The following is a 16,780-nucleotide window of genomic DNA, read 5'->3' on the forward strand; positions in this document are numbered from 1 at the left end:
ATAACAACTACCTCATCCTCCCAGGGATTACACGGTGCCTGTTCGCCTGTAAGGGCCGTGTAAGCACCGCATACCCGCACCAAAAAATCTCGGTCGCCGCCGCGGAAGGTCGGAGACACTGAAACGCCAGCACCATGTCCGCCAGCTCGGGCTTCAACGACGAGAAAGGGGGCTCCTCTAGCGTCGGGGAGCCCGAATATGGCCACGACCCGGCGAGTGGCGGGATTTTCTCCTCAGACTATAAAAGGTACACCTGCGCTTGCTTCTGAGCCAAATGTCTTTTGCCGTTCTGCCGACGTGGATTTTGAGGGTTATTTCAATGTCAACATCTGGCCTGAATTGAGCTAGCTTCAAATCAATGTCCTCCACCATCTCCGGATTAGCTGTTTTGTTGCTGGTCGTGATTTGATTCCCTCGAACGCTCTTTTTGTGATGACTATGTGGAAGGTCCAAAATAAAAGAAGATACAAAGAAAGAAATAGTAAAGAATTAAGTAGACTTATTAAATGTTGACGTAATACAAGTCAGTTTAAAAGGGGATCATCAGCAGGCCTCAACTCCATTTTATTCAGCACCATCTCTACTGGACAGCGCCCCCCTTTTCCAAATCTCACATACAACGAACAAGCTACTTGAAAGCGGTTTTCTCATCTTCTAATCATTTTAATTCAATCTCAAATGACTTTGACTTCAGAGAATCATTTTTGGGTGTTGTTTATATACGTCTTGCAATTTGCATGGTAAAGCTTGAACTTGAATTTGTCGATGTAGTGACTAACTCTGTTCACTGCCAGCACTGGTTTGTTGATGCCTACCTGAGCCCACGTGGCACAATAATGTAGTTTTTTTTTGCATTCAGTCTTGCTTTTTGGCTTTGGCCCCATATGTGGAGAGATTTCTTCCGTTTGGTATTATGGACGGTAAATGACATAAAACATTTGACGAGCAAGCTTTCGGGTATTTGGGAATGTGGGAGCAGTGGAACGCAGTCATTCATCCGCTGGTCCGCCATGTTGTGTTATCTGTCGGTTGGTATTGTATTTGTGGCTTTTGTTAGACCTTTACATACAACACTTTGACAGCGATGTGTTTTAGTTGTGCTGACATGGCGAGCTCGTTCCTCTGTTGTTGTTTTCGTGAATCGTCTGGAGATAAAGTTCCATATCACAGCAAGCATTTGTTATGTGCAGTTTTCTGAAAATGTGAGCAGCTGTGCGTTTTGCTGAATTGTGACATCCCCAAGTTTCTCCGCCCAGGACTTGAAGGCTAGGCTGGGCCAAGATTTGCCACTTTCAAGCGACGTGCATTGTGCGCACAGTTTCGGCCGATACTTGATCCATCCAAAAAAATGGATGCTTGAATATTCTGCAAATTTGCTCACACATGAATGATGACATGCCATATAAAGTCACACACACTCAAAGTCATAGTGTTACGTGCATATTTTGTCGTTTGATAATACAAAATTGACGTTTATTCAATTGACGAGATTCATAATTGCTAGTCGATATTCCGATTCAAGAGGCGCAGCCCTATTTAAGATGCCTGCAAAATGGATCATAACTCCTTTGAAAATGAAGCTAGCTGAGCTTTGGCACATCATCACAAGAGGACTCATTTTCATTCTGTTGGGGAGGGGGGGGTGCAGAGAACGCTGCTGAGTCATGTTAGATGAAGAAAACGGCTTGTTTGAATTAAGCATCCGTCCATCCATTTTCTCTTTGTGATGGTTAAAATGAATGAGGGGATTCAGGATAAAAAAAAAAAAAAAAAAAAGCTTTCGAGGCAGGTGATGTTTGCGGGGGGCAGTGCGAATGTAGCGGCGTGTCCTCATCAGCGCGGTTCCCTACGTGTGTGTGTGCATTTGCAATGACTGAGCGACAGGGAGAGGCCGGCTCTGCAACGGCAAGCACGTGAACAGCTGGGAGGGGTCGCCATGGACTCCACGCCCCTCTGTGACGAGTATCTTTTTTACAGAGCGGCTGATGGCAGCTAGGCCAGACGCAGCAGCAACAGAGGCAGGAGTAGGAAAACAGGAACAGGCGGAAACGGATCACTCTAAAATCCCGTTCGGATCAACGCGTCGCCACGGAGACGTCCTTTCTTTGCAGGAAGTGGAGCACTTCTGAAGAAGCTTGTTGCGTCATCCCTTGCGTGAAATGTCCTCACTGGAACAGAAAATCGTGACGTTCTAGCTCTTTTTGGAATCCACTTGAGAGGACCTGTCAGTCTTGATCACTTGTCTGCTTCATTGAGGATCCTGCAAAGTTTTCATAGAGAAGAAAAAAACCCAGAAGATGACTGCCATGCAGAAGCTGCTGCAGCTGCCCGTGAACGCGGTAAACATGGTGAAGACGGTGCAGAGTCAGGTGCAAGGCCACGAGGAGGACAAGAGCCCGGTGCTGACCCCCGATGGCGGGCAGCAGACGTGGTACAACGCCGTCAGGCCCGATGAGCTGCGCCACCTCCGCTCAGGGAGCAGCGGTGGCGGTGATGGAGGGAGAGATCAGGAGGAACGAGCGCCACTGGAAGAAGGTGGCAGTGGTAATGGGAGTTCCCAAAGTCAACCTTTGCGGTAGGATGCTCGCCAGAATCGAAAACCAGCTGGACTATCAAAGAGCTTTATTACATTCCGCCGCTTTGGCCCACGTAATTAGTTCGCGTTTCCACGGCAACAGCATTTCACGGAAAAGTCGATAGTTGACCTGAGCTTTGCTGTTCTAGCGCTTTGACCTTTTTCCTTGTTTCTACTTGGCCTTTCTTATCTGAGTTGAGGTTTCGACATGGTGCAGCTCAGAAATGTCATTTTATGTTTTTTTGCCGGTTCGAGCTACTGGGTTCATTAATTATGCACGCAAATGATATGTTAGCTTCCATAACACATGTAGCAAAACAAGCTAGGTGTAACACCCTCATTTGTATCTTGTATATTAAGATACTTTGAACGTTCCAACTCAGTCATGCAAATACATTTTCATATTTACTGCTTTTCTCTACAAAAAAAAAAGTCACAGCATGGCGCTATTGTCGTGCAAACGTCGTGGACTTTTTCAGGTAACCAGAGACCAAGCGTGCTGCCGGGGTTAAATAATTCACAGCCGTTTGTAGATCCAGGAGGCAAGAGTTGGTGTCGAGTTATTGACAGCGCTTTGAGAAGAAACCCAACCTGACTGTCATTTTCTTCGTATTAGCACAACATAGCTTCTGGATTTTATTAATTTTTATTTTATTTGATACATGCATTTATTTTTTTCCCCCCTGCGAAGGAATTGCCGCCACGCAGCATCACTCTTCCTCCACCATAATGTGTCGCTCCATCATTACAACAATCACTCATCCATTTTTCCAGCTGGTCTTCTGGTTTCTTTGTTTTCATCGGAACCTGTTTGCCCACTCCAGGAAGTCAAATGGCGCTTGTAAGTCAATTAGCAACAGCAGCCATTGGAACAAATGAGCTTGAGTCGTTCGGGCGGCCATTTTTATCCAGCCGCGGATGTGCGGCATTTGAACATCATTTTGCTGCACAACTAGTTGCCGTGGAAACTGCTTTGCGGAAAGCTGTGAATCAGCCTTGTACAGTTTTATTTGCACTTTAACACCATAATTCAAATGTGACTGTCCTACTACATTCCTCTTCCAAGTTGAGCAAAGTCAAACTGTGTAGCGTATTGCGGGTGTCATGAAATTTGGCGGCGCTCGAGATTCCTCGCCGACTTGCAAAACGTAAAACTGCAATAAAAAAAAATTTACTTTTCTTTTCTCTCAGGCACGACGACCTGAAGGAGATGCTGGACAGCAACAAAGACTCTCTCAAGCTGGAAGCCATGAAACGCATCGTAGCCGTGAGTAATCTTTTTTTTCCCTCTGCTCGCGTTGCTGCAGTTAATGTAGCGACATTTCAAGAGACCGGCTAAAAGTTTTTCCGAGCATAAATTACGGCAGCAAAGATACGTCTTCAATATTTATAACATTGGCGGTATTTGCTTGCGCTGGTTCGCTGCAGGAGCCATTTTGCAAAAAAAAAAAAGTCCAAATTGGCTGCGTGTAAAATGGTGACTTGTGTGTGTCATCCACCCCCCCCCCCCCCACCCACAGATGATCGCTCGAGGTAAGAATGCGTCCGACCTCTTCCCAGCGGTGGTGAAGAATGTGGCCTGTAAAAATATTGAGGTAGGCCTTCTCCTCTGTGTAATTTAAGCTCCGGCTTTTTGCGCTTATCGTATTTGCACAGCCTCCCGTGGCTTTGCGTTGCTCTCACCTGAAGGGAATAGCAATTTTCTTCTCCTCGCCGTGCCTTTCATCACCGCGTTGCGTTTCGCCTCACTGGGTAATAAAAATAATTGCTTTTTTTTACTTTTGTCTTCCACTCCGTTGGCAGGTGAAGAAGCTGGTCTACGTTTATTTAGTGCGCTACGCTGAGGAGCAGCAGGACCTGGCGCTGCTCTCCATCTCCACCTTCCAGCGAGGCTTGAAGGTACGCAACACTATCAGAGTCAACATCGGTGTCGTTTCTATCTCTGTCCACCTGCACAGGATCCCAATCAGCTAATCAGAGCCAGCGCGCTGCGAGTTCTCTCCAGCATCCGAGTCACCATCATCGTTCCCATCATGATGCTGGCCATCAAAGAAGCCGCTTCCGACATGTCCCCTTACGTCCGCAAAACTGCCGCCCACGCTATTCCTAAGCTCTACAGGTGCGCGTCCTCGTTTTTTGCTCACCGGAAAATCCAAACCGAGTCGGCCGTTGATGCTTGTGTGTCCTCAGTTTGGATCCAGAACAGAAAGACCAGCTGATCGAAGTCATCGAAAAACTCCTGGCTGACAAAACCACGGTGATCTTTTTTTCTTTTCACATTTTCCACTCCCAAAATTGTTAGCATTCATCCATTCAAAAAAAATAAAAACACCTTTGTGACATGTGGCGTGGCAGCTGGTGGCAGGCAGCGTGGTCATGGCCTTTGAGGAGGTGTGCCCGGAGCGGATCGACTTGATCCATAAGAACTACAGGAAACTGTGCAACCTCCTGATTGACGTGGAGGAGTGGGGCCAAGTGGTCATCATCAACATGCTGACGCGCTACGCCAGGACGCAGTTTCTTAACCCCAACATCAACGTGAGTTCCACATCGTCACATTTGTTATCTGGCGCATTGACTTTTGTTTGGCAACATGAGCACTATATTTAAAAAATTATATATATTTTTATAATTTATTTATTTATATTTTATATATATTTAATTTTTATATATTTGTATCTAATTTATATATATTTATTTTTTTTACCTAGGAGAACCTTCTGGAAGAGGGCTGCGACAAAACCTTCTACGGCTCGGACGGTAACGACGACGATGAGGAGGACAAAGACAAGGGCGAGGCCGCCGCCTTGGCCAAAAGGAAGCCTTACGTGATGGATCCCGACCACCGGCTGCTGCTGAGGAACACCAAGCCGCTCCTCCAGAGCCGCAACGCAGCCGTAAGTTATTATTGCACATCATCCCACGTGGAGTCTCCAGAGGCCTGACCTCTGTTCAGCCTATCATCTTGACAAGCTGTCCGAGCGGCCTCCGGCATTATGGCTCTCAGACGAGGACGCTCTCTAAAAGGAAATGAGCCAATTAAGCACAATGAGTAGCTTTGGCGGACGGATGTCAACATGAGGGAGTGGAACTCCTTTTGACTTCAGCTAGCTAATCAGCAATAGAAATGTTATGCTAATGAAACGGTTGCTTGTTGCCTAGCAAGTTGCTCACTAGATGTTGCAGCTTTTCCTTGCGCTCTAGTAATTTGAAAAAAAAAATAAATAAGTGATGATAATTTACATTTTATTTTATTTATTTTTCTGCTCCAGGTGGTGATGGCCGTGGCTCAGCTCTACTTCCATCTTGCCCCCAAAGCAGAAGTGGGCGTGATCGCCAAGGCTCTGGTGCGTCTTCTGCGGAGTCACAGGTGAGCTCCAACACTTTAGACAAGAGTGGCATTCCTCATTTTTCTAACCTTCGTTTCTTTTACTCCAGTGAAGTCCAATATGTTGTTCTTCAAAACGTGGCCACGATGACTATTAAAAGAAGGGTGAGTCAGACGGACAAGCTTGATATGTTTGTTTATGAATGAATGCTAAAATGTGACGCCATCTTGTTTCTCTCTGGCAGGGGATGTTTGAACCTTACCTGAAGAGTTTCTATATCCGCTCCACTGACCCAACGCAGATAAAAGTCCTCAAGGTTATTTTTCAAACCTTTTAACAAATAACTGCGATATCTTGTATAGTAAGTTATGACTTTTTTTTCCAGCTTGAGGTTCTCACCAATCTTGCCAATGAGACCAACATCTCCACAATTCTCAGAGAGTTTCAGGTAGCAACCTTTAAAAATGCCAACATCTACTACAAATACGCTAAACTATTTTTCTTTTCCTCCCCCCCCCGCCCCGGCAGACGTACATCAAAAGCATGGATAAAGACTTTGTGGCCGCCACCATCCAAGCTATCGGCCGCTGCGCCACCAACATTGGAGAAGTGAGGGACACGTGTCTGAATGGCTTGGTGCAGCTGCTGTCCAACAGAGACGGTGAGTACGGTACGTTGAAGTTACCCGAGTTGCCGTGGAAACAGCAGCCATCGTCTGGCGCTCGCAGAGCTGGTGGTGGCCGAGTCGGTGGTGGTGATCAAGAAGCTGCTGCAGATGCAGCCCGAGAAGCACAGCGACATCATCAAGCACATGGCCAAACTGACGGACAACATCCAGGTGCCCATGGCGAGGGCCAGCATTCTCTGGCTCATCGGCGAATACTGCGAGCACGTGCCTAAGATCGCCCCGGACGTCTTGAGGAAGATGGCCAAGTCCTTCACCAACGAGGAGGACATCGTCAAGCTGCAGATACTCAACCTGGCCGCCAAGCTCTATCTCACCAACTCCAAACAGGTACGGCGATGACTGCAGTGCAGGTAATTTTTGGAGAAAGAACATTTTTATTTTTATTCATTATTATTGTTTGGGAAAAAAAAACCTGATTGGCGCCCCCTACAGACCAAACTGTTGACGCAGTACGTCCTCAACCTGGCCAAGTACGACCAGAACTACGACATCCGTGACCGGGCGCGCTTCATCCGCCAGCTCATCGTGCCCACTGAGAAAAGTGGAGCTCTCAGTAAATACGCCAAGAAACTCTTCCTGGCCCTCAAGCCCGCGCCCGTCCTGGAATCTCCGTTTAAAGGTTCCCCGGCCGTTCAAGAGCACTTAAAGAGGCTTTCTGTCGTTTGCTCATCCATTTCGACCCCGCTTCCCTAGATCGAGACCACTTCCAATTGGGCTCGCTGTCCCACTTGCTGAACGCCAAAGCCGGCGGCTACCAGGAGTTGCCCGACTGGCCGGAAGCCGCCCCAGATCCCTCCGTGCGCAACGTGGAGGTGAAGGAGTCTGTGCGTGCAGTGGCATTCAGTAACATACGCCGAGAGGCGGGAGGGCAGCGAGTGTGGCTCATGAGTGAATGACATCACGCCGATAGTGACGCTCATCCATTGGCCAGTTATGGACTTGGTTGGCTCTGCAGAAGCTCACTCGCTCCTCACCTGCTGTCTTGTCCCCCATATTTGAGCCAATAGCACACGGCTTAATTCTTCTTCAAAACAAACACGCATTGATGTGTGATTGTTATTTTTTAATTTTTTTAAGATCCAGTAGAGCCTTCAAAGGTCATTTTATTCAAAAGATGATTTTAAAAATATCACTGCAGTATTTCACTAAAAACAGATACATTTACATTGTGCGCCTCTTTCTATGTGCGGCCACGAGGGGGCAGTATAATACATTCAAACTAAAGGGACACGCCAGGGCTAACACAAATGATTACATGTAGTAAAAATTGGCCTTCTGAAAAGTATTTTGTTGTAACTAAAATATGTATATCACTTTCTGAATTCTTTTTTTATTTCCAACTCGAAATTTTAATGCCTCAATCGGTCCGTGTGCCATTGGCTCCTCGTAAACAATTATGTCTGCAAATCAAACCTTGAGCGCCACTTTGTTTTGTCAAAATCAAGAGCATAACATCCTCTCTTGATTTTCATTTGAAGGAGCGCAATCAAGCTTTGATTCATTTTGTCATGCTTTCTTTTTTTTTTTTATTACTAACCATTTTTACAGATGTTTACTGCCCTTTACGCTGTTCACCTGTGGTCTACTCGTGATGCGGATCTCAAGATGAGGGAGGGCGGCGCTTTGTTACCATTAGTTGTTCATTTCAAAACCTCCATCTTGGAACTGGAGATTTTTTTCTGGCAAGCGGGCGGCGTTGGAGTCTCTCTGAAAGCTTGTCTCACCTCATCCGCAGATAGAGGAAGTCATAACTACTGGCGAGGGGAGAATCGGCTTGCTGGGAGACTGGCGAGAGGTTGGCTTTGGGAGTGCGCTTATTGTTTGGCGATTTTGTTTCAAAGCTTTCTTCCTTTTTCTTTCTTCTCACCAACGATGGACTCAAAATTGCACAATTAAGTCAGATACGAGGAAATGTCCATCAGGAAAGTGCTTATGTATTATTTTATTTTAGTCAGTTTTAGTTGATTTATTATTAATATCATTATCAAAATGAAGCAGATGGTCAAGAAGGTTGAAATTAAACGTAGGGTTAGGACGTTGATGAACCACCTTTACTTTTTTCTCTTCTGCATCTTTTTTGTTTTGCATGAAATATGTGATGTGACTTTTGAATTTTCTGTGTGTTGTGTTTGTTCTCTGTCACAGCTCGTGACGTTTTTTTCGCCCCTTTTGTCTCCTTTTCCGAACACCGTTGTTGTTATTGTCACACCTTCATGTGTCGCCATCTTGCAATGGGACGATTTGAGTGCCCTTGTTGTTAAATCCTCTAGTACTGCATTATTTAATTAATAACAAAAAATGAATATAAAAAATATTAAAAAACATTAAAATAATATAAAATTATATTTAAAATAAAATAAAAATTGTAGACGATAAAATATTTTTGTCCAAATGTAGAGTTTCCACTGTACTTTCACTGTGCTTTTATTTTGATTCATAAGTGGAAAGAACATTTTTGCTTCATTTGTGTCTCTGTATTTAACCATTGTCACAGTTTCCCCCTTTTCTAGATCCAGAAACCCTCCTGTGCTTTGTCTCCTGATGTTTCTGTTTGAATTTTCTTTGAATTTTCTTCTCTTGAATCTCCCCCATCTCACCTCCATCCCCCATCTTTGTTTTCTCCCCTCCCTCAGTCCTGCCAGGTATTTTCTCTGCTTGAGCGAGTCACAACGTTGACCAGCGTGAGTCAGTTAGCGCCCTCTCGAAGCATTGTAGCGGCTTCTCGATGCCCCGCTCCTCCCCCCGCCACCCCGCGCCTTCGCCTGATGTGGTCGCTGTTCTGTGCTTCTAGCTCTCAGCCCCCCCCCCCCCCCTTTTAAAGACAAGCTCCTCTTCTTCCATTCCCTCTATCCTCAGTGTCTGCCATTAAAGAAGGGATTCTCTTTGGGAGAGAAGCTTCAGTGTGTTTAGATGACTTGGTTGATTGATCCAAAAATTTGACGATATTGATTGGGTGCACCTTGGGTGATCCAAAGTCGGAGAAAACGGATGGATGGATGTTCTCATACAATGCGAGTGACTTCCCAAAGACATCACTTCTCCGAATGGAACTGCTAATGGGTTAAAAAAAAAGCCACAAAGCACTCAGGGCTGACTTTGGGCCGGCCGGCTTCATCCGTCTGCATCGAGCCCCAGGCCGAGGCTTGCGTGGCCGTGCCGCTGTTGCCGTTGTGGCTCGCCGCTTCCGTCTCAAAGGGGGGGGGGGCCGGTGTGGCGCCGGCCTGACGATTTTCTTTTTTTTACCGCGCTCTCGCCAGGTGCCCGAGTGGACCAAATGCAGCAGTCGAGAGAAAAGGAAGGAGAAGAAAGTAGAGAAGCCTTTCTATTCCGATTCCGAGGGCGAGTCTGGGCCCACCGAGTCTGCGGACAGCGGTAAGTTAAAAAAGAAAAATCACGTTTATTTGAAACGATGAGGTCATGAGGTCACACATTTATCTGACCTGCCCGCGTAGAGTCGTACTCCAGCGGCTCCGACAGCGGAAGCGGCAGCGCCGAAAGCTCGGGATCCGAGAGCCAAGAAAGTGAAGAAGCATCCGACTCCGAGGAAGAGGTGAAGGACACAAAGAAGAAGAAGAAGAAGGAAGAATTGAAGAAGCCGGTACAAAGAAGCGAAAGGTGAGATTGCGCTTTTGGTCTTTGGACAGATTGAACACCTGGAAATGTTGGCAGCAGTGAGCAGAGCAGTGAGGAAGAAGTCAGGAAGCGCGCCAGGAAACAGAAGCAACAGAAGAGCGACTCCGAGTCAGAGTCGGACAACGACAGCGATTCCGAAAGTAGCCCGTCCGAATCAGAAGACTCCGAGTCGGAGGTGGATGTCAAAAACAAGAAGAAGGTACAGACGTGTGTAAAGATGAAATCAAAAGTTGGTCAATGTAAACGTAACAATTCCTTGGTCCAAATGTTTCTTTCTCGCAGGCAGTGCAATCCAAAGCTCCCCCCAAGCCCGTCACAAAAGAGAGCAAGAAAGAAATGTCGCTGCTGGACCTTGACGACTGTAAGTTTTTGTTTTCCTCTTCTTTTGTTTTCACAACTGGCATGTGACCTTTTCAGACATTCCTTTTGTTTGCGGCTCCTCAGTCGAAGCTGCCCCTTCGCCTCAAGTGACGCCCGTCAACTCCTTCCTGTCCAGCAGCCTCGCGACCGACCTGGAGGGCTTGTCTTTGTCCGACTCGGTCCTCTCGCCCACGGTGAGGGCACGCAATTTCCAAGTAGATTTGGAATTTGCCCTAAAATGTTTATCTTTATTTAGTCACTTATTTATTTGTTTATTAGCTTTTGATTATTTATTTAGTTATTATATTTATTAGCTTTCTATTATTTATTCGTTTATTCATTTATTTTTAATTTATTTATGTATTTATTCATCTTTAAATTGATTTATTAATTTATTTATTTATTATATTCGTTCCAATGGCGCATGTCTGTACCCCCTCTTGCCGACAGGCCATCTCGCCACCGGGGGCGCAAAAGAGCTACGAACTGCTGCACCGCATCACCGGCGAGGGCCTGTCGGTGGAGTACTGCTTCAGCCGCCAGCCGTTCGGCCCCGACGCCAACATGGTGGCGGTGCAGATGCAGTTTGTCAACAGCGCCGCCGCTGACGCCAAGAACCTCCACATGGAGGACGTTAAGCTGCAGTCGGGCATGAGGGTCAAGGAGTTCCCGGAAATCGGTGAGTGAAGGCACAACGTTTACCGGAAGTGGGCGGAGTCGGCCAAAAAAATCGCTTCCTGTCGGCAGAGCTGCTGCCTGCGGGCGAGACGGCCACGGCGGTGATGGGCATCGACTTCTGCGACTCCACACAAGCGGCAAATTTCCAGCTGTGGTGAGAATACTTAGCCGCGATAACGGACTAAGTCAACAAATCACCAATATATTTTTTTTTTCTCCCCAGCACTCACAGCAGGAAGTTCTTCGTGTCCATCCAGCCGCCAGTGGGAGAGCTGATGAAACCCGTTTTTATGACCGAGAACGAGTTTAAAAAGGAACAAGGTGAGTGGTTGGCACACAACGCCCTTCACCGTTGCTTTTGCGCGTATCTTCAGCGTGTGCCGTTGTTTGAATCCAACAGGTCAGCTGATGGGCATGAACGAGATCACGGAGAAGCTGACGCTGGGCGCCAATTGCCGGAACGAGCACGCCATCGTGCAAAAGGTGACGGCCGCCGCCAACCTCAGCAGAGTGCCCTGCGGTTCTGACAAGGAGTGCAGGTAAGGGAGGAAAAATTATATCAAATATATAATTGCCGGACCCTGTACATATAAAAAAATATATATCATATATAATTCCATTTCCTTCACTCTCCGCATTTTCTTCATTCTGCCGCCTTTGGCACTTTTAACTTCTGTACCGCTTTGACTTCAGTCCGGCGCTCGGTCTTTCCGCTCCTCCGTTTCGTGTGCACAGGTTTGGCGGTAGGACGGCCAGCGGCGGCAGCCTGGTGCTGGTCACCGTGGCCAGCGAGGAGGACGGCGCGGCCCGGCTGACGCTCAACTGCGACAAGATGGTGATCGGCACCATGCTGGTAAAGGATGTACTGCTGGCTCTCACGCAGTGACACGCTCGCTCTCCCTTCCTGTCCGTTTGTCTCCCGCCTTCTCCCAGAATGTTTGTGGGATTTCCTTCGCAACATCTCGTCTTTGTGACAATCGCGTCTGCACATGGGAACAACATGACAGCTACTCTGTTACTTTGAAGTGCTGCCTCCAAAATGCCTGCTTTTGGCATGTTATTCTTTTTTTTTATTGTAAAATATTTATGTGAATATTTTTCTTCAATAGTTTGCACCATAGTCTAGATTGAAGAACATTGGAGAATTTTTTTTTGTTTTAAAAAATTTGCCTATTTAGATGTTTGTTAATATTAGTTGGATGTTTTTCATTTGTAATTTAAATTTTTCATTTGTCATTTTAAATGATTTTTCTACCAAAATTAAGGAACAGTTGAGAAAAATTCTAGTTATTTTATTCTAATAATTTTAGTCAGGTTTTATGTATTAAAACCAATTCAGACCAAAATTTCAGTTACATATAACACTTTGAAAAAAAAATCATATTAAGATTTGGTTATCACCTTGGTAATTTTAGAATTATTTGTATCTAAGTCAATTAATCTAATAGTTATCAAATTTATATTATTTATTAACTATTTTACCAAATTCCACAAATTCAAAATACACACCATGTTTTTTTATTTATAAGAAAGCAAAAACAAATTGTGCTGAATCATCTCCCAAGCAATGTTTGTTTTCAAATGAACTGACGTGTTCATTACTTATCAGTATCATTACTTTTAATCACAATGGCTGTATGTCCTGCTTGACTAGTGGAAGTTTATTTATTACACAAATAAAAAAAAAAATTACAAAAATGCAGATGTTTTATTTTCCAGCGTACATAGAAAATAGACACACAAACAATATATAAATAATTAAAAAATAGGAACAAAAATGTGCAATGATTATTGAGCACTGTCAAATATGAACATCAAAAAGTTTTTGGGGAATTATTTCCCATGATCTTAACTTGCCCGTACACACCAAGGTAAAAAAAGTCAGGTAAGCTCCATCTGTTTGGTGCGCGGGAGGAAGAAAGCCGTCAGGCCGCCAGTCAGCAGCATGGCCGAGACCAGCAGGATGGGCACGGCGCAGGCCGAATCCAGCATATTCCCAAAGACCACGTTCCCCATAATGGCCGCCACTCGGCCCGCCCCCGTGAAGAAGCCAAGCGCCGATGAACTGCGCCCAGGAGGAAAACCATCAGAGGTGAGCAAAGATATTAAAAGTCATCATCCAAGTTATTTGACTTTTTAAAATATTTTTAAAATGGCACTGACTGCAATTCCAAATATCGAGGGAAAAAAAAAAAAAAGCCCCACCCCCCTCAAAGTACCGTAGCTGTGTTGGGTAAAGCTCCGTAGCCACCACGTCCAAAGCGTTCCAGGCCATGACGGACACGCCGCTGAACAAGCAGGACAACAGCAGACTTTGGCTTTTGGTCTGCACCAGGTAGATGAGGAACACGCTCAGGCTGGACACCAGCAGGCTGAGCGCTGCGGACACGCCAAACGTCAAATCAAATGGGGGACAAATGACCGCTGGGTGGGCAATAAATGTGGAGCGTGGCCTTCCTCACAGAGGAGCAGCTTCCCTCCGATGTAGTCCATCGCCAGGATGGTGAAGATGTTGCCGGGTAGGTTGGCGGCGGCGATCAAGAAGCCCTCCTCGTAGACTGTGGGGGCCAAATCAATACGAATTTCAAAATGAAGCGTTATTAATTTGCTGAGAGCGTGTTTGTACAATTACGTACCGACGGTCTTGACGGGGTAGCAGCTACGGTTGGGCTGCTGAGCCGGAGCGGACGTGTTGGTGCACGGGGAGCTGCCGGCCTCCAATCTGGAAAACAGCTCGGGGAACCACATCCACAGCCCGTAGTAGCTAGGAGAAGTTGCCTCGTCAATCGTCACACTTCTGGAATGCCGACCCGAGGAGACTTACCCGAAAGAGATGCAGTAGAAGATGATGAGCAACACGGTGCTTCTGGATTTGAGGTTGGCGGCAAACATCCGGCGGACCGGCATCGCAGCCTGTCGTGTGGCGAGGGCACAAACGGCTTCATGTGTGCTTTGGTTGGATTTGACTTTGCGATCAGTTTACCTTTTGCAGTAGAGCGCCGAGTTGTCCGCACGGCCGCGGCGTGTTGTTCTCATACGCTCTTTGCTTGGCGTTCACGTGCAGTGAAAACTCCTGCGAAACCAAACGGAAGCGTCCAGCTGACTGAGGTGATGACGCAATCAAGCGCTTTTACACAGCCGTGAACTGTGGCAGCTTCATCTACTTACAGGCCAAGATGCTCCTTTCCCACGCGTGTTCAGTTGGAACATGTGGCGGAAGACGTGGATGGCCTCCGTTTCCCGGCCAACCTACAACATTTTTTTTTGATGAAAATAACCGCTAGCAAACAACAGACTTATAAAGCAACCCGTGTGGCTGTTTTTTTTTTTTTGCCAGCTACCTCCATGAGGAACTTGGGACTTTCGGGCATGAAGAGCTTGAAGATGATTGCTGATGTCACGCTTGGGACGGAGCAGAGCACCACAAACAGTCGCCAGCTCTGGAAGTTAAGTCGCCCAATGGAAAAGTGCATCCAGGTTCTGGGGATCACCAGCCAGGCCAGGCCTTTGCACACACACACACACACACACACACACACATACTCAACTTTCCGTGATAGCTCCCCAAAAAACATTGTTGTACGGTGTCTCGGTACCTGCGGCCAGAATGTTCCCCGCCATCCAGAAGGTGGCCAGAGCGCTGATCATCCTACCTCGCTTCAGTCGAGGCATAAACTCTGCGAAGTAGGAGAAGACGACAGGAATGGACCCGCCCACCCTGAAGAAATCCAAGTGGGGGGGGTACTTTGGAAGAGGACGAGCAAAAACGGATGGACAGACGAACGCCATCTTCCAGTGTCCTCACCCCACGCCACTTATGAACCTGAGCAGCAGGAAGAGCCAGAACCACGGCGCCACGCTGGACAGGCCGCCAAACAGGCCGTTGACAGACAGGGAGACCACCAAGACGCTGCGGCGCCCCCTCTGGTCGGCCAAATATCCCCACACGTAGCCGCCCACCATCATGCCTGCAAAAGACCACGTCATGTGACCGATCCGCTCCTGTCGTTGAATTGCAAAAGCCAGATCCTCGTGGTCCGACCGAGGAAAATGGAGGCAGTGAGGAGGCCCATGTCGGAGGAGCTGAGCTGGAGGTCGCAGCGGGCGGTGGGCAGCAGGAAGGACACGCAGACGATCTCCACGGCGTCGCTGGCATTGGCCCAACCGCAAACCAGCAGCAGGAGCCAGTGGAACCAGCCAAAGCCTGAAAAAGGCAGTTTGACTACGTGAGCTATAATATGTCTTTCAAATTAATTCATGCTTAGTTCAACAATTAATAATTCAGTTAATTTTTATCTAATATTTTTATTTAATTTTCTTTAATAAATGTATTTATTTATGTACAGCAAATCTGATATTATTCATTGTAATGTAGATTTTGTTGTCAAAAAAATACATCGGAAGAGAACTGTCACACACAAACGGTCACACTCGCGCCGCTACGACGCCCTACGCTATCATGCTCAAGTCAGCAAACAGCTTTTAAGTATGATAACCAGCCTTGATGCTTTTGGTGAAAGTTTTGGACTCGGTGGCGGGATGTAATCCTTGAGTGAAAATGCTTATGCAGCTTGCAGTCCAAACTGCTCGCTTCAACTTTGGTAAGCCGGTCTTTTCACATAACAGAAAACCGCACTGACATTATATTTGGCATTTTTTTAATTACCTGCTGCCTCGACTGCCTCCTCATATGTCAATCTGGTTTGCATGTCCTCATTGGCATCGCGGGGGACGAATGTTGTTCTCCTCTCAAATAAAGTTTCACCTAAAAGAAAAACAAAATAAAAGGGTTGAGTTGGCACTTAAGCGCTGCTTGGGTGATTTGATGTCACCAACTGATTTTCTATTTTTTTTTAATTAAAAAGGAGCATTTTGTTCATTGTATAATTCCAAATTCTTTGATGAAATGTATTTAGTACTCCACTTTGTTCCAGCTGTGGTTGCTTTTATGGTTTAAAAAAATATATATATGTTTGACACCAACAACTGCAAGGTATTAACAATATGATAAACATTGCATAACATAACATCTGAGCATTGCCATATTATGTATAACATAAAGTACATTAAATACATTTGTTTAGACTCCAAAAATTAAATCACGTTTAGTTTGTTGCCTTTAGGTATCTTGAAAAGAAACATTTAAGTGGTGTAAAATCTAAAAAGCTCTCCAGCTTCATATAGAAGAGAGCTCGCCCTTTACTTTCTTATTTGCATTTTCTTTATTTTTGTTTACCTTCTTCCGAATCCGACTCGTTGGCCAACTGACGTTTTGCCGTCAGAAGCGGCTCTTGATCTCCGGTCGAGCTGAAACCAGGCATCCCAAAATCGGTATATATTTGCGGTCAGACGAACTTGTCCTCACCGCTCCATTTACCACAATTAATTTTTATCAACCATCCAATCCGCCGCGCTTCGGTCCCGTGACTGGGTAGCTGAGAGGCGCTCGCTAGCTAGTTGGTGAGGCTAACGCACTGGTGTGGAATCCCAGGCGCTTTATGATTGGCGGTAGGACAC

At 46.2% G+C, this 16,780-nt stretch overlaps 2 protein-coding genes across 7 annotated transcripts; one reads left to right on the top strand and one right to left on the bottom strand.

Moving 5' to 3' along the window:
• Window positions 1-17: 17 nt before the first annotated feature.
• LOC133157100 (AP-3 complex subunit beta-2) lies at window positions 18-12,961 on the top strand. 5 transcript variants are annotated; one of them, XM_061283362.1, is made up of 27 exons: window positions 22-247; window positions 3,767-3,842; window positions 4,096-4,170; window positions 4,379-4,474; window positions 4,534-4,694; window positions 4,766-4,832; window positions 4,931-5,113; window positions 5,287-5,472; window positions 5,848-5,945; window positions 6,014-6,068; window positions 6,149-6,220; window positions 6,290-6,352; window positions 6,433-6,565; window positions 6,633-6,919; window positions 7,025-7,211; window positions 7,286-7,416; window positions 9,235-9,273; window positions 9,850-9,964; window positions 10,045-10,207; window positions 10,265-10,424; window positions 10,508-10,586; window positions 10,670-10,779; window positions 11,036-11,264; window positions 11,333-11,417; window positions 11,487-11,584; window positions 11,664-11,802; window positions 11,957-12,961. In XM_061283362.1, the coding sequence occupies exons 1-27, from the start codon at window positions 135-137 to the stop codon at window positions 12,147-12,149; spliced, it is 3,393 nt and encodes a 1,130-aa protein (XP_061139346.1). In that variant the 5' UTR covers window positions 22-134; the 3' UTR covers window positions 12,150-12,961. The 5 variants fall into 5 exon arrangements, with proteins under 5 accessions (XP_061139348.1, XP_061139346.1, XP_061139344.1 ...); XM_061283364.1 differs by lacking the exon at window positions 9,235-9,273 and having other exon boundaries at window positions 18-247; window positions 10,262-10,424; window positions 11,999-12,961; XM_061283360.1 differs by lacking the exons at window positions 22-247; window positions 9,235-9,273 and adding an exon at window positions 2,040-2,575 and having other exon boundaries at window positions 7,286-7,404; window positions 10,262-10,424; window positions 11,999-12,961.
• On the bottom strand, window positions 12,953-16,639 carry sv2 (synaptic vesicle glycoprotein 2). 2 transcript variants are annotated; one of them, XM_061283369.1, is made up of 13 exons: window positions 16,500-16,639; window positions 15,930-16,028; window positions 15,306-15,467; window positions 15,087-15,231; window positions 14,860-14,981; window positions 14,605-14,768; window positions 14,432-14,512; window positions 14,247-14,336; window positions 14,088-14,176; window positions 13,900-14,027; window positions 13,726-13,821; window positions 13,483-13,642; window positions 12,953-13,328 (listed from the first exon to the last, which is right to left on the bottom strand). In XM_061283369.1, exons 1-13 carry the CDS (start codon window positions 16,582-16,584, stop codon window positions 13,145-13,147), a joined length of 1,605 nt encoding a protein of 534 aa, XP_061139353.1. In that variant the 5' UTR covers window positions 16,585-16,639; the 3' UTR covers window positions 12,953-13,144. The 2 variants fall into 2 exon arrangements, with proteins under 2 accessions (XP_061139353.1, XP_061139352.1); XM_061283368.1 differs by having other exon boundaries at window positions 15,069-15,231.
• Between the last annotated feature and the right edge of the window lie 141 nt (window positions 16,640-16,780).

The sequence above is a fragment of the Syngnathus typhle genome, linkage group LG7 (genome assembly GCF_033458585.1).
Source record: "Syngnathus typhle isolate RoL2023-S1 ecotype Sweden linkage group LG7, RoL_Styp_1.0, whole genome shotgun sequence".
Lineage (NCBI taxonomy): Eukaryota > Metazoa > Chordata > Actinopteri > Syngnathiformes > Syngnathidae > Syngnathus > Syngnathus typhle.

Coding starts and splice junctions, on each gene's coding strand:
- LOC133157100 (XM_061283360.1), top strand. CDS start 2,298: ATGACTGCCATGCAGAAGCTGCTGCAGCTGCCCGTGAACGCGGTAAAC. Junction 5,114..5,286: donor TTCTTAACCCCAACATCAAC/GTGAGTTCCACA, acceptor TTTTTTACCTAG/GAGAACCTTCTGGAAGAGGG. Junction 11,265..11,332: donor CAAGGAGTTCCCGGAAATCG/GTGAGTGAAGGC, acceptor TCCTGTCGGCAG/AGCTGCTGCCTGCGGGCGAG.
- sv2 (XM_061283368.1), bottom strand. CDS start 16,584: ATGCCTGGTTTCAGCTCGACCGGAGATCAAGAGCCGCTTCTGACGGCA. Junction 14,982..15,068: donor AGGTTCATAAGTGGCGTGGG/GTGAGGACACTG, acceptor GGATTTCTTCAG/GGTGGGCGGGTCCATTCCTG. Junction 13,643..13,725: donor CGGAGGGAAGCTGCTCCTCT/GTGAGGAAGGCC, acceptor GCGTGTCCGCAG/CGCTCAGCCTGCTGGTGTCC.